Source organism: Rhodotorula graminis (assembly GCF_001329695.1).
Source record: "Rhodotorula graminis WP1 unplaced genomic scaffold RHOBAscaffold_1, whole genome shotgun sequence".
NCBI lineage: Eukaryota > Fungi > Basidiomycota > Microbotryomycetes > Sporidiobolales > Sporidiobolaceae > Rhodotorula > Rhodotorula graminis.
In genome coordinates, this window is record NW_017264928.1 from 1,586,168 (window position 1) to 1,599,743 (window position 13,576).

The 13,576-nt window shown below is 67.1% G+C and overlaps 7 protein-coding genes across 7 annotated transcripts; 2 read left to right on the plus strand and 5 right to left on the minus strand.

Moving 5' to 3' along the window:
* Positions 1 to 267: 267 nt before the first annotated feature.
* RHOBADRAFT_40986 (uncharacterized protein) lies at positions 268 to 1,102 on the minus strand (the record flags this gene model as incomplete). The annotated part of the gene is made up of 3 exons (XM_018413804.1): positions 268 to 420; positions 504 to 1,014; positions 1,098 to 1,102. The coding sequence occupies 3 exons, from the start codon at positions 1,100 to 1,102 to the stop codon at positions 268 to 270; spliced, it is 669 nt and encodes a 222-aa protein (XP_018274489.1).
* Positions 1,103 to 1,260: 158 nt separating this feature from the next.
* Positions 1,261 to 2,353, plus strand: RHOBADRAFT_50908 (uncharacterized protein; the record flags this gene model as incomplete). Its single annotated transcript, XM_018415549.1, has 3 exons — positions 1,261 to 1,654; positions 1,734 to 1,764; positions 1,850 to 2,353. Coding segments are annotated over 3 exons (928 nt in total), but the record flags the coding sequence as incomplete, so codon positions are not given.
* Positions 2,354 to 2,516: 163 nt separating this feature from the next.
* On the minus strand, positions 2,517 to 3,959 carry RHOBADRAFT_50909 (uncharacterized protein; the record flags this gene model as incomplete). Its single annotated transcript, XM_018415550.1, has 3 exons — positions 2,517 to 2,933; positions 3,016 to 3,264; positions 3,327 to 3,959. 3 exons carry the CDS (start codon positions 3,957 to 3,959, stop codon positions 2,559 to 2,561), a joined length of 1,257 nt encoding a protein of 418 aa, XP_018274491.1. The 3' UTR covers positions 2,517 to 2,558.
* Positions 3,960 to 4,628: 669 nt separating this feature from the next.
* RHOBADRAFT_40989 (uncharacterized protein) lies at positions 4,629 to 6,278 on the minus strand (the record flags this gene model as incomplete). Its single annotated transcript, XM_018413805.1, has 5 exons — positions 4,629 to 4,880; positions 4,968 to 5,292; positions 5,409 to 5,574; positions 5,870 to 6,068; positions 6,243 to 6,278. 5 exons carry the CDS (start codon positions 6,276 to 6,278, stop codon positions 4,629 to 4,631), a joined length of 978 nt encoding a protein of 325 aa, XP_018274492.1.
* Positions 6,279 to 6,707: 429 nt separating this feature from the next.
* On the minus strand, positions 6,708 to 9,030 carry RHOBADRAFT_50911 (uncharacterized protein; the record flags this gene model as incomplete). Its single annotated transcript, XM_018415551.1, has 9 exons — positions 6,708 to 6,974; positions 7,048 to 7,306; positions 7,374 to 7,437; positions 7,503 to 7,818; positions 7,884 to 7,920; positions 7,988 to 8,279; positions 8,348 to 8,439; positions 8,504 to 8,877; positions 8,962 to 9,030. The coding sequence occupies 9 exons, from the start codon at positions 9,028 to 9,030 to the stop codon at positions 6,708 to 6,710; spliced, it is 1,770 nt and encodes a 589-aa protein (XP_018274493.1).
* A 261-nt stretch (positions 9,031 to 9,291) lies between these two features.
* RHOBADRAFT_33129 (uncharacterized protein) lies at positions 9,292 to 11,490 on the plus strand. The gene is made up of 9 exons (XM_018413084.1): positions 9,292 to 9,508; positions 9,575 to 9,628; positions 9,765 to 9,877; positions 9,941 to 10,094; positions 10,158 to 10,261; positions 10,359 to 10,457; positions 10,560 to 10,836; positions 10,909 to 11,215; positions 11,314 to 11,490. The coding sequence occupies exons 1-9, from the start codon at positions 9,420 to 9,422 to the stop codon at positions 11,455 to 11,457; spliced, it is 1,341 nt and encodes a 446-aa protein (XP_018274494.1). The 5' UTR covers positions 9,292 to 9,419; the 3' UTR covers positions 11,458 to 11,490.
* A 310-nt stretch (positions 11,491 to 11,800) lies between these two features.
* RHOBADRAFT_10707 (carbohydrate esterase family 4 protein) lies at positions 11,801 to 13,304 on the minus strand (the record flags this gene model as incomplete). The annotated part of the gene is made up of 7 exons (XM_018412001.1): positions 11,801 to 11,953; positions 12,116 to 12,341; positions 12,403 to 12,414; positions 12,476 to 12,555; positions 12,636 to 12,757; positions 12,878 to 13,139; positions 13,209 to 13,304. The coding sequence occupies 7 exons, from the start codon at positions 13,302 to 13,304 to the stop codon at positions 11,801 to 11,803; spliced, it is 951 nt and encodes a 316-aa protein (XP_018274495.1).
* Positions 13,305 to 13,576: the final 272 nt, after the last annotated feature.

Below are 13,576 nucleotides of genomic sequence, written 5' to 3' on the forward strand. Positions count from 1 at the left end.
CTGAATCTAGAAGCGTCTGTAGCTCTCGCGTAACTTGTGCGGTCTGTGCATCTCTCGTCGCGCCATTCGAGAGAGCTCGAGCGAGGTGGCCTTCTCAATCTCTCCTCTCGCGCGCGAACAAGCCCGAGCACGACATGATTGCTCGACGTTGCAGCACAAGACTCTGTACAGAAAAGGAGAGTGTCTGTGACCGAGCTGGAGGAGGCGGGCGAGGTCAGGACGCGTCGACGGAGCGCGAGGGGAGAGCGAAGAGTCGACGCACGGTCCTCATCGTGCTCCGAGCCCGACGCTGCGCAAGAGGCTTGGCCGCGCGGTCCCGCTCGACTTGGCTGCGAGCCTCGCCTTGTTCCAGTCCCAGACCGACGAGAGGTAGAAGCCGGCGACGCCCCACAGGATGCCCTGGAGGAGCGGGAAGACGACCTGCGAGAGGGGGACGACGAGGTGCGTCAGGCGTCGCCGCTCGAGGTGCGCTCGGGGGAGAGGGAGAGAGACGCGAGACGGACCTGATCCCGCACGAGGACGTACGACACCTGGCTCCACTGGACGCGGAGCGGGGCCATGAAGATGTCGCTCGGGCTCTCGCCCTTTGGCCCGCCCTCGGCGGTCAAGTTGGCCGACGCGATCGCGCCCATCTCGGCGGCGCGCAGCTTGCCCTTCTTCTCGTCGGTCGCGTCGCCCTCGTCGGTGGCGGCGTCGGCGTCGGCGCGGTGGAGGAAAGGGCGGATCGAGGCGAGGACGCCTTGCTCGAAGCGCAGGTCGGGGATGGGCGGGATCGGGACCTTGTCGAGGACGCCGTCGTCGCTATCGCAGTCGTCGTCGCTGTCGCTGTCGTCGTCTTTGTCGGTGGGGCGTGGTCGAGGCGGAGTGCGGCGAGAGGTCGACGAGGAGGAGCGGTCCTGGTGGGCGAGGTGGTGCGAGAGCGAGTGGAGGGGCGAGACCGAGTCGTACACTGCTTGACCGGTGCGCGGGTTGCCGTCGCGCTCGAGGCCTGGGACGTGGGTCGGGTCGAGCGAGCTGTGCGGGGAGATGAGGAGAGGACGACGACGCGGCGTCAGAGGGTGCCTCGAGGCTGGACGAAAGGGTGGACAGCGGCGCACGTCATGGTGGTAGGTGCACGGGGCAGTCGCTGATGCACACGGGCTGCAGCTGGCTCGTTGTCGCTCCTCAGAGAGGACGACATGCTTCAGGACCTCTCGCCGAGCCCTCGCTCTCGCCGCTCCACACGACTCGCCTGACGACGGCTACAGCACCTGCGAGGCCATGCGCACACCTGTCAGGGCCCTCGTCGCCCTCGCCACCTTCTCCTGCGCCGTCCTCGCCGTCCCCCTCGACCCCCTCGAGTTCGGCCAGCCCTACGTCGGCGCTCCCTCGGGCGACATCTTTCGCTCAGAGGGACAGCTCGAGTGCGAGATGCTCCGCATCAGCTTTGGCGGCGGCGACGGCCCGCCGTACTCGATCAACTTTGTCAAACCCCCCGCCTCGCACAACGCCTCGCTCGACGACGTCCAAGTCCTCGAGCGCTTTGGCTTCATGGGCATGGCCGGCTTTGCGTTCGCCGACGTCGACTCGATGGCCAACCTCACAGACGGCACCGAGGTCGCGCTCCAGGTCATCGACCGCTCCGGCCAAGTCGGTTACTCGGTCAACCGCCACAGTGCGTCCCTCTCTCTCTCTCTCTCGCTCTCCGCGGTTGCTCCAGCGACTTGACGCTCACCTGCCTTCCTCCCTCGCAGTCCGCAACGCCCGCCTCAACGAGTTTTGCCAGTGCGCCGCCTCGTCCTCTCTCTCCTCGCCATCCCCCTTGCCCTCACTGACCTCCTTTCCTCCCCTCTCTCTCGCGCTCCCACAGCCTCCCCGGCGCCTTCTGGCCCCCGTCTCGATGGGACGGCACCCACTTCAGCATCATGCTCCTCGTCATCTTTCTCGGCGGCCCCTTCAGCCTCGGTTTCCTCGCCTCGTTCCAGCGCGAGTGGGTCAAGGCGCGCCAGGCGAGGCGCACCGCCGCACTCGAGGCCGGCGCCGGCGCCGGCGCGTCGGCGGCGGGCGACGTGCAGCTGCAGGAGCGAGGGTCTGCGGCTCGAGGCGGGCGCGAGCAGCAGCACGTGCTCGGCGACGACGACGACGAGCGCACCTCGCTCGAGGACGAGGACCGACCGCTCTTGCCGGGCGGTGAGGGCGCAGGTGGCGACGGGCACGAGCCCGAGACGGCGCCGCCAGGGTACGAGGAAGCGATCAAGGAGGACGGCGGGACTAGAAGGAGCGGCGACGAGGCAAGGGTCTGAGCGCAGGCGAGGAGCCGCCGAACTTGTAGCACTTTCTGTCCCTCTCTCGTGCCATGTTGTTCGACTCGCTCTATTCGACGAGTCCCGAGAGGTTTGGTGCTCGAGCCGGCGCATAGCATCCCTTTGTGAAAGACGCGGGACGAGCGCTTTCGACTCGAAGCGAGGCCGCGCATCATCTCGTCTCGCAGGCTATCTCTGCGGGCTCGCACTCTCGACGAGGGAGGGTCACATCTCGGCGAGCGACAGCATACAGTGCACCCTCGCCATCTCGCTCCGCTACGGCCGGTCCAAGTCCATCTCGACCAACCTGACGCCCTCGACCGCGTCCGGCCTCCCGCGCTCGTCCCTGTACACGCGCACCCACTCGGTCCCGCAGTGCTGCCCGATGAAACCGACCAGCTCGAGGTGCGGCAGGTGCGCGGCCGCCTCGAGCGCGATCGCGTGTGGCGAGGCGAACAGCGCGTCGTCGTCGGCGGCGGCGGCGGCGTCGTTGGCTGTGTCGGGCTCTTGCGCGTCGTCGGCAGCTAGAGTGGCTGGAGAAGAGGTGGCACTTGGCGGCGTATCGTACGTCGAAGCGGGTGTGACGGGAAGAAGGCGACAGGAGAGCTTCTTGAGGGCGGTGAGAGGCTCGAGCGCGGCGAGCAGGTCGGCCTGCACGAGCAAGACGAGATCAGGTCCTCGTCGATACACTATAGACGATCGTCCCCGAGAGGACAGAGAGAGAGGGACGCACTCGGGAGCCGTCCCAGGTCGTTCTGTCGGGGAGCGAGAGGCACTCGAGCGTCGGAAAGGTCGTGGCGAGGACGGCGAGGTCTTGCGGCGCGCAGGTCGTGTAGTCGTCGAGCGACAGCGACGTGAGACGGCACGAGCCGAACGTCTTCCTGAGGGCCTCGACGATGGGCCGCATGGGCTGAGGGAAGGAGCGCAGGGTCGGGTCGAGGCGGACCGAGAGCGACAGGTCGCGCAAGATGCTGTCAATCGGCTGCGGGAGCGAGACAGTCAGGAGTATGTCGCCATCGATGAAGCTGGACGGCGCGGACGCACAAAGGTGTTCTCGCGCAGGAAGACGACGAGCGGGAACTTGACGACCGGCTCGCCGGGTCGAGGTCGGCGTACGACCTCGATCTCGAGGCGTCGCAGGCCGCGACACATCGACGACAAACTACTCATGTTGATCGAGGCGCGAGGTCGCACGACGAGCGACAGGTCGGCGAGGCGCAAGTCGCGCAAGAAGAACTCGCCCGGCTCGACGACCTTGAGCGACGTGAGCGCCGGGAACGCGTCCAAGTAAGCGCTCGCGACCTTGTCGTCGATGTGTTCTGGTACAGGTCGCCGAAGCTCGAGATGCTTGACGTGGTGAAACGGCAGAGGCGGAATGTTGGCGAGGCGGTGGTAGGCGACCAATTCGAGGCGAGTCTGGCTGGACGGCGGGTGCGCCGAGAGTTGTCGCGCTTGCCGCCATGCGCGCGCGTAGTTATCGCGGTCGACGAGGCCCTCGCCAGGCATCCACACCTGCTGCGGCGTGCCGTACTCGAACTCGTCGGGTTGTCGGCAGAGGAGGGGGAGGGCGGCGCGGCGGATGCGCCTGTTGGTGCCGTAGGCGAGGTGGTGGAGCGCAGAGGGCCTCGGACGGCGCGACTCGCTGTACTCGTACCGCAGGAGCGCGACCCAGTGCATGACGAGGTCGAGGATCTCGACCGGGAGGTCGACGAGGGCGCTCGGCGGCGGCACGGCGGATGCGCTCGCCGTGTGCGCCGTGCTGCTCGAGGATAGCAGAGCCGTCGACGCAGGCATGCTGAGCGGCCCGGCGAGCGTTGGCGAGAGAGTGAGGGCGAGCGAGATGTGGGGGCTTCTCGACGACGACGACGACTGGCGCGCTCTTTCTCCTCGCAAGCTTTCTCTCGCTCTAGCACACGACGGTATATGTGGATCCGGTGTTTTTGCGACCCTCCGCTTGCGACGACGAATACAGGAGAAGGACACAAAAAGGGGGAGGTCCGTCCGTGGGAGAGAGAGTAGAATGAGGAGGAGGGGGAGGGGGCAAGGAAGGCTGAAACGACGCGGCGGAAACCCTGCGGAACGAGGCGCGAAGGAGAAGGACCGGTGCTTTTGGCGAAAGGAGGAGGAAAGGGGAGGCGACGGCGGCGCCGGCGACGGGTCGAGCAGGATGCGGCGAGGCGGTCGACCCGTCGAGGGTCGCGTCGAGGGTGAAAAGGAGAAAAGCGGCGATGCGATGGGCGGGGAAAGGGGAAGGGGGAGCGGGTCGGGAGGGCGCAGAGGGCGGGCGAGTCGGCGGGAGAGGTACCGACGACGCCGTCTCGGCGCCGTCACGGGTCGACGCGCTGTTTAGGCGAGGGCCGGGAAGGCCGACGCGTCCGGGACGGCCGGGGCCGAGCCACGCGACGACGGAGCGCCGCGAGTGGCACCGCCGCGGGCGCCGCCGCGGCCACGGCCCTCGCCGCGACCACGGGCACCGCCACGGCCGCGAGCAGCCGGGGCGCGCTCGCCGCGCGTGTCCTTGCGGGGCGCCGAGGTGAACTCGACCTCGATGAAGGTCTTGCCCTCCTTCTGCTTCTTGGTCTTGCCGGCGGCGGCCTTCTGCTTGGCGGGGGAGGGAGGGAAGGGGGACGACGAGGTCAGGGACGCCGGCGCGGCGGGAACGAGGGAGGGAAAAGAGGGACGCACGGGGGCACCGTAGAGCCACTCCTCCTCGGCGTCGGCCTTCTTGGTGAGGGCCTGGCCGAACGAGGCGTCGTCGCCCTCGTTGGCCTTGCGGGCCTCGGGGAGCGAGAGCGAGAGCTTCTTCTCGGCCTGGGCGGCGAGGTACTCCTCGTAGGTCTGCGTGTTGTCCTCCTCCTCGACCGGGGCCTCGCGGACCGGGGTGGCGGTACCGTCGGCGGCGGCGGTGGGCTTCTCGGCCTTGGCGTCGGCGTCGCCGAGCTGCTCAGCCTCGAGCTCCTTCTTGCCGTCCTCGGCGCCCCAGCCGGCGGCCTCGGCCTTCTCCGAGTCGCTGTAGACGCGCACACGAGAACGAGTCAGTCACCGAGGTCGTCCACGGCTCCCTCCCTCGTCGCCGGCGTCGACCTCCCTCCCCCTCCTCGACGACGAGACGATTTGGGGACGCACACACGGCCGGTCTGCGAGTGGCGGTCGAACGGACGGCCACCGCCGTTGTCGCGGCGGGGGCGGTTGCCGCCGAGGTAGGTGCCGCCGTTGCCGCGCGGGTTGGCGCCCGGGCCGCGAGCGACGCCGCCACGGCCACCACGGCCGCCGCCACGGGCGAACGACTTGGCTGCGAGTTGGTCGAGAGGTAGGGAGGTGACGAGGAGCGGGCCGAGGTGATGTGGGGCAGGTGGGCGAGGTCGTGCGAGTTGGCGGGCGCGTGGGAAGGTGGGCGAGGAGAGCGAGGTCAGCGATTCGTCCCGACAGCGCAACGCCGCACGTGCTGCCGTGCCGACCACAGCTCCCGCTCCGCACAGGCTGTCCGCATCTGCCCGTCCCACACGCGTGCCCGCTCGACCCAGGGGAAAAAACTGAAGGCCGTCTCGAGGTCGCGGGGAGGCAGGCGACGAGGAGAAAGAGCTCACCGCGGTCCTCCTTGGCGTCCTCGCCGGCAGGGACTGAAGCGTTGACCTCGCGGTCACCGCCGGTGCGGGGCTGGCGCTGCTGGCGCGGCGCAGAGTCGCGGTGCTGCTTGGGCGCGGCCTTGGGGGCAGCCGCAGGGGCAGCGGCAGCCGGGGCGGCCTTGGCCGGGGCAGCGGCCGGGGCAGAGTCGTCACCGTCGCCCTGTTGCGTGCACAGGAGACGAGTCAGTCGATGCACGAGGTACCGCGCGAGCTCCTAGAGGTGCGAGGGTGCGACGCCAGCTCTGCGAGGTGGGAGCAGGTGCGCCGGAGCTCGTCGCTCGCTCGTCGGCGCACCAGGCGCAGAGCGCGTGCGACAGGCGGGCGGTGGACGTACCAGGAGAGCGAAAGAGTTGGCGGAGAAGACGCTCATGCTGTCGAAGGTAGAGGCAGAGAAGCAGCCTGGTCGTCGCCGAGAAGCTGAGACGAGACTCCCTCTCGACCCGTCATCTCGCTCCTCGCTGCTGCAGAGCGGGTGCCTGCCTGCCTCTGAGCTTGCACTGGCTGCTTCTGTGCTCGACGCGGTGCCGCGCTCCCGCCAGTGCGCGCTGCACGCCCTCCTCTCCGCTCGCTGCGAGCGACCCATCTCGCTTCGTTCAGGCCGTCTGCGCGCACGTTCTGCCGCACACTCTGCTCCAGTCAACGGGTTCGCCCGGCTGCACGCCAGCTCGCCCGCGCCAGAGCGTTCGCTTGAGTCGCTATGGCTCGCTTTCCAGCTCTCGAGCTCGTCGTCGCGCTCGTCGCGCTCGCACATCTCCTTGCGAGCGTGCACGAATGTTCACGGTCTAGTTAGTTGCAGTCTCTACACGGGCGACTTGTCCGACTCGACGCTCGGCACCGCCGTCGAGCCGTCCTCGCCTCCTCGTCGCGGACCTGGCTCATGTCTGGCCGAGCAGCTCGGCGCCGGCTGTTCCTCGACCTCGACGAGCTCGACAGGCGAGGCCAACGTCGTGCTCGAGAGCGTGCCCGCCTTGTCGAGGCCCTTCTCGTCGTCGCCGTCGACGGCTGTGTCGCTCGAGCTGGACGAGGATGGCTCGGTCGCTGGTTCGGGAGGCGACAGCGGCAGGTCCTGCAACGAGAAGTTTCTCGTCAGTACACGTACAGCTGCACATGGCCGCAGAGAGAGGAAGAGAGGGGCGGACCTTGATGAAGAAGCAGAGGAGGAGGCAGATCGCGACGACGGGGACGAAGAAGATGAAGACGGCGCGCATGCCCGCCATGTACGCGTCGAGGACCTGGTCCTTGACGTCATGGCTCATATCGACGGGCAGGACAAACTCGCGCTGGAGCTGCTCGCGCACCGAGTCCGGCAACGACGGCGGCAGGTTCTTGACGAACAGGTTGTTGACGAGCGTGTTGCCGACTGCGAGGCCGATCGCGCCGCCGAGCGAGCGGACGAAGCTGTGCAACAGCGAGTACGTCAGTCAAGGCGCCGAGAGAAAAGGAGAGAGGGGAGAGCAGGACGCACTTGCGCGCGCCGGTGACGACCGCACGGTCCTCGGACGGGCCCGAGACCTGGATGAGGACGAGAGCTGCGGCGCATGCGTCCTCGTCAGGGTGCCGCACACTCGAGAGTGCGAGGAGAGAGGGGACGCACTGCTCTGCAACGTCGCGCCGATGCCCAGCCCTTGAACGAGGAGGACGCCGACGATGACGCCGACCGAGGTCGTCCGGCTGAAGGCGACCTGGCCCGCCTGCCCGGCGCACCACAGGACGAAGCCGACAAAGAAGGACGCCCTCGTGCGGTTGGTCCACTTAAGGACGTAGCCGCTCAGGGTCGTCGTGAACGTCTGGACGAGGACGAGCGGGAGGAGGAGCGCCGCCGACTTGATCGCGCTCGCGCCGAGGACGTTCTGCAGGTACAGCGGCACCATGTAGATGTTGCCAAAGTAGCAGATGCCAACGAGGAACGTCTGTGTGAGAGGTGGGTCAGAAACTGGCTGACTGGGATCGAGAGAGGGAACCAGACGGGGCGCACCTGACCGAGGAGCAGCGCGATGTTGCGGTTCTTGAACCTGCGGACGTCGACAAAGGTCAGAGAGAGGTTGTCTGAGTCGCATGATGAGCGAGAGGTGGGCGCACATCCTGCCGGGAAGGAGAGGGAGCTTGGCGAGCCAGCCCTCGACGAAGAAGAACAGGCCGGCGAGGACGCCCGACACGACGAACAGCGAGATGACGACGGGGCTGTCCCACCGAAAGCTGCTGCCGCCGCCGGCGAGAGGGACGAGGAAGCAGATCGTCATGGCGAGGGCGAGGAAGGACCCGGTCGTGTCCATCTGCCGCAGCTTGGTCTTGAAATCGCCCGGCACGTGCTTGAGCGGGAGGAGGAACCAGATGATGAGCATCGTGCCGACGCCCATTGGCGGCGTGATCCCTGCAGGCGATCGAGCGGGACGTGTCAGTGTGAGACGAGGGGGAGGAGAAGAAGAGGCCGGGACGAACAGAAGCACCAGCGCCACGTTGCGTACTGCGCAAAGAGGCCGCCAGCAAAGGGCCCGACGGCGCTGCCGAGCGAGATGGCGATGCCGAGCAAGCTGCAGGGGACGAGACGAGGTCAGTAGAGGCGACGATCGGGAGAGTCGAGGACGAGGGACGCACCCCTGGTACTTTCCACGGTCTCGCACGTTGACGACGTCCGACACGATGATCATGCTCAGGCTGTTGATGCCGCCGCCACCGATGCCGGCGATACCTCGACAGGCATAGAGCCAGATGCCGCTCTGCGCGAACCCGCACAAGAGGTCGCCGACGACGAACAGGAAGAGGGCGGCGAGGAGGACCGCCTTGCGGCCAAAGATGTCGCTCAGGCGCGACGTGACGATCTGGAATGACGTGTTGGCCAACAGGAACGACGAGCCGACCCAGCTGATGCTCGACGAGGCGTTCAAGTCGCGGCCGATGGCGGGTGCGGCGGTCGAGACGGACGTCGAATCGAGGAACGAGAGGAAGAGGGCGACTTGCAGGCCAAAGAACTGCGCGACGAGAGCAGGTCCGTCATCAGGTTGGCTCGACAGTGAACCGACGAGGAGGAGGGAGAGAGAGCGGGGAAGACGCACGACGATGAGGAGCTGCCCGCCGCTCAACCGGCTCGTCTGGTCCTGCAGCACGTACGCGGCCTTGGCCATGGCAGTGCTGGAGCGAGTCGGGGTGCGTTGGCGTCGTTCGGCGAGCGCGACGAGGTGCAGGCGCGCCGGCGAGCCTTGAGCGCGGGCGCGGGCGGAGGAGCGCTGATCGGCATCGTCCCGACTTGCCGTCGAGTGCCCGGCGGGCTCGGCACGGCGGAGCGACGAGCAGAGTGGCGGGCAAGCGAGGAGCGTCGGAACAAGCTCGAGCGGGCGCTCGTGCCGACGAGCCGACGTGCGGGGGGAGGAGCTCGATAAGGCGAGCCGGCGCCAGCAGCGACGCCTGGTCGCTCCCGCACAGCACCGAAGCGCACAGCTGAGCAACCTCCTCGCCCCCTTCCTGTCCCCTCGCGCGAGCCTCAGCCACGACCCACCCCTCCTCGTCGCCCAAGATGCCGCACGCGCTCTGCGACCTGCACCGGCTGGACGCCTCGTCCGCCCTTGCCCTGATCCGCGGCAACGAGGTCACCTGCGTCGAGTAGTGCGTGTCCCGCGTTCTCACGGGGGTGGTGGAACGAGAGCTGACGAGGTTGCTTCGGCCGAGCAGTGTCGAGGCGCTCCTGGCCCGGATTGAGCAGCGCGACCCGGTGGTCAAGGCCTGGTGCGTCGTCTCGCTGGATGTCGGCAGGGTCGGAGCGAGCAGGCGCAGCAGTGCGCTCGCTGGCGTGGACGTGGGAGAGAGTGAGAGGAGGACGCGATCGTGGTTGGCTGACCTCTCAATCCTCCTCCTCGCACAGGGCGTTCCTCGATCGCGAGCACGCCCTTGCTCAAGCTCGTGCACTTGATGCTCTCCCGCACAACAAGCGCGGCCCCCTCCACGGCCTGCCCGTCGCCGTCAAGGATGTCATCTGTCCGTCCCTCCTCCCCGCTCGTCCACCTCGCCCGGCCTCACTGACCGCCCCCTCGAGCGCAGTGACCAAGGACCAGCCGACCCAGTACCGCTCGCAAGCCTACGCCTCCAAGGTCCCAATCGCCATGGACGCCGCGCCCGTCATGACGCTCCGAGCGAGCGGCGCCCTCATCCTCGGCAAAACAACCACGACCGAGTTCGCCACCTGCCAGCGAGGGTGCGTCCGTCTCCTTCCCCACCACGACGAGGTCGCGCCGCTCACCGCCCGAACCCCCTCCAGCCCAGAGACGAGGAACCCGCACGACCCGACCAGGACCGCCGGCGGCTCTTCTTCTGGTTCTGGCGCCGCGGTTGGCGACTTCCAGGTCCCGATTGCGCTCGGCAGTGCGTCCCTCTCTCTCTATCTCCCTTGTCAGCTCGAGCCAGAGCGGCAGGGCACCTGCAGCTTGCGCGAGCCTGACCTCCCGACCTCGTCCTGCAGCTCAGACGGGCGGCTCGACGATCCGGCCAGGCTCGTTCAACGGCATCTACGCCTTCAAGCCGACGTGGAACGCCATCTCTCGCGAGGGCCTCAAGATCTGTGCGTCCAACTCGCTTTCTCTCCGTGACCCTGGGTCCAGGAGGACCGCGCTCTTTCTCTCGGGCGCTCAGCTAACATCCTGCGCGTTCCCGTACCTCCCAGACTCGCTCACGTGCGACACCCTCGGCCTGTACGCTCGCTCGGTCGCCGACCTCAAGCTCCTCGCCGACGCCTTCCGCCTCGAGGACGACGTCCCTCCTCCTGTCGAGCCGCTCTCGCTCAAGGGCGCCAAGTTCGGCCTTGTCAAGACGCACGTGTGGCCACGCGCCGAGGAGGGCACGAGAGCGGCGTGGGAGAAGGCCAAGACGCTGCTCGTCGAGGAGGGTGCCGAGGTCGAGGAGGTCGACTTGCCCGCCGAGTTCGAGGAGCTGTGGCGCCTGTATCCGTGCGTCCGACCTCTCTTTCTATATCTACTCGTGCCCACTGACATCTCCTTCCCTCCTGTCCGCAGCTACGTCCTGTCGGGCGAGGGCCGTTCCGCCTTCCTCGGCGACTACCTCATGCACGCCGACGTTCTCGACCCGCTCATCCTCAGCCACGTCCGCAACGAGTCCAAGATCACACGAGCGCAGCAGCTCGAGGGCTACGACAAGATTGCCGCGCTTCGGCCCAAGCTGGACGCGATCGCGAGCCGGTACGATGCGCTCGTGACGCCAAGCACGGTCGACGAGGCCATCAAGCTTGTCGAGCCTGACCGCTTCACGGGCGACGCGAGCTTCAACCTCATGTGGACTATTCTCCAGGTCCCCGTCTTGAACGTGCGTCCGGCCCTTTCCCTTTCCCTCTCTCTTCCTCTCTCCCCCTCTCGAGCTGTCGCACACCTCGCTTTCGTTCACTGACTGGCCCTCTCACGCAGGTTCCTGGCTTTGCGGGCCCGTCCGGGTGCCCTCTCGGCCTGTCGCTCGTCGCGCCGAGGTACTTTGACCAGCACCTGCTCTGGGTCGGCGAGGCGGTCGGGCGAGTGTGGGGCGAGAAGGGTGGGTGGAAGTCGGCGCTGTAGTAGACTCTGTGCAACGTATCTGTATCCGCTGCCCTGCTGTGAGTCGAGAGGTGCGCGAGTCGAGGCTTGAGAGCGAGGCTGCGCAGGAACCGCTTCCTCTCTCGGGTCGAGTTCCTCTCGCGAAGCTTTCTTATAGCGTATCTGCCAGGTGTGCACGAGAGAGCAAAGCAGGCCGAGAGCTGACGAGGTTTACAGGACGAGTGAGCTCGGCAGGAAGCTGTCGAGCCGCATTGCGACCGAGAGCGTCGATTTGAGAAGGTCGCTGACAAACGGCTCTCTCGCTCGACAGGCAGTGGCAGAGGTTCTCGAGCTCGATACCTTCCGAGGCTCGTCTACAAGGCTTCTACTCGGCAGGGGCATACCGTGGGGGCGGGTGCACCTCCTTGAAGTGCCGCACAATCTGCTCGCGCGTTGCGAACCAAACGTCGCCGCTCGCGACCAGGCTCTCGACGATGCGCTTGAGCGTCTGCATGCGGCTCGGCCGCCCGATCCATCGCTGCGGCGGGGGACGAGGGCGACGGAAGAGGAGGAGCAGGAGGAGCGAAAGGAGGAGAGGGAAAGGGAAGGTCAGGGACTGTCTGGCTCGTTCGAGAGCGAGGCCGACCGGCTGTATTGCCGCCGGACGGCTCAAGTACGAGGGAAGAGAGAGAGGACGCACAGCATGAAGCGCAATCGTCACGTAGCCGTAGCGCTCGCCCGCTTGGGCCTCCTCGCGGATCGTCTGCACGGCGTCGCGGACCGCGGCCACGAACGCCTCGTTCGAGCCGTAGCCGCCGGGGAGCCAAAATTTGAAGTCGTTAAGGTCGAGCGAGTAGGGCGCCATCGTGAGCGCCTCGCCCGTCGTCGAGCCGGGGAGCGGCACATAATAGGGGAGGTCGTCGGCGCTGCGGGTCCGCAAATTCAGTATCTGCGGGCCCGAGACACGTCGAGGTGATCAGGACGCACTAGGTGTCGGAGCTGCAGACGTGTCACGTGTGAGCGGCGTGCTCGGGCGGTCGAGAGAGAGAGAAGGACGCACAAGTAGAGAAACTCGTGGCCGAGCTCTCGGTAGACCTTGGCGATGAGCGGCACGGACCTCGCCGACGGCCTGCCGTAGTACTGTAGGACGGGACGACGTCAGGAAGAGGGTGCGGGGCCAGGAGGAGAGGTGACAGAGAGAGAGCGAGAGAGGGACAGACCCAGCCGACAGGGACCTTGCCCGTCGTCGCCTTGAAGCTCTCGACGGCCTTGCGGATGTACTGCTCTTCTTCCTCGTCGGTCAGGTCGGCATACGATTGCCACTTGTAGCAGTGCGAGGCGACTGTGCCAGGGTGGGTAAGACGAGAGAAGTGAGCCGAGAACTCGAGAGGCCCAAACGCCGACCGCCTCGTGCGGACGAGCGGCGACGCCGTACGGAGAGAGGGAGTAGGCGAGAGCGCACCTTCGTGACCGTCATCCAGTGCGCGCTTGACGACGTCCGTGTTGCGCTCGAACGCTTTCGCGACGGCGTAGAACGTGATCGGGATCGAGTGCTTCTTGAAGAGCGACAGGATGCGCCACGTCGCGACTCGACTGCCGTATAAGTACTGGGACTCTGTTGCTGGGTCCCGGGCACCTGGAACGACCGTCAAAAGCGAGCCGAACTCGTGGAGAACCGTCTCGGCGTGCGGGTCGCCGTCCTCGACGCAGCGCTCGCCGCCTTCCTGCGGTCACAAAGGGGTCAGCGGAATGCTCGCAGGGAGAGTATCGACGAGAAAAAGACGCCGACGCACCTCGTAGTTCAGGACAAAGTTGACGGCGACGCGAGCGCCGCCGGGCCACTTGGGGTCGGGAGGGAACTCGCCGTAGCCCTTGAAATCGCGCTCCATCCAGCGCACGTCGAGCTTGACGTCGGGAGTGGACGTCTTGGTGTCGACTGGCTCGGTCATGTCGGCGAACGAGGGCGAAAGGCGGCGACGAGGAGAGCGCGAGGAAGCGAGAGGAGGAGGCGAGGGGGGAGCGACGAGGCGGTGAAGCGGGGCGGTCGCGGGTGCGGTGCAGCGGTGAAGCAGAAGCAAGCAGAGCGCTGTACGAGCGTGCAGCGTGGGCACACGGCGCCAGCGAGGGCAAGATAAGGGGAACGAGAGCCGAGTGTCTCATC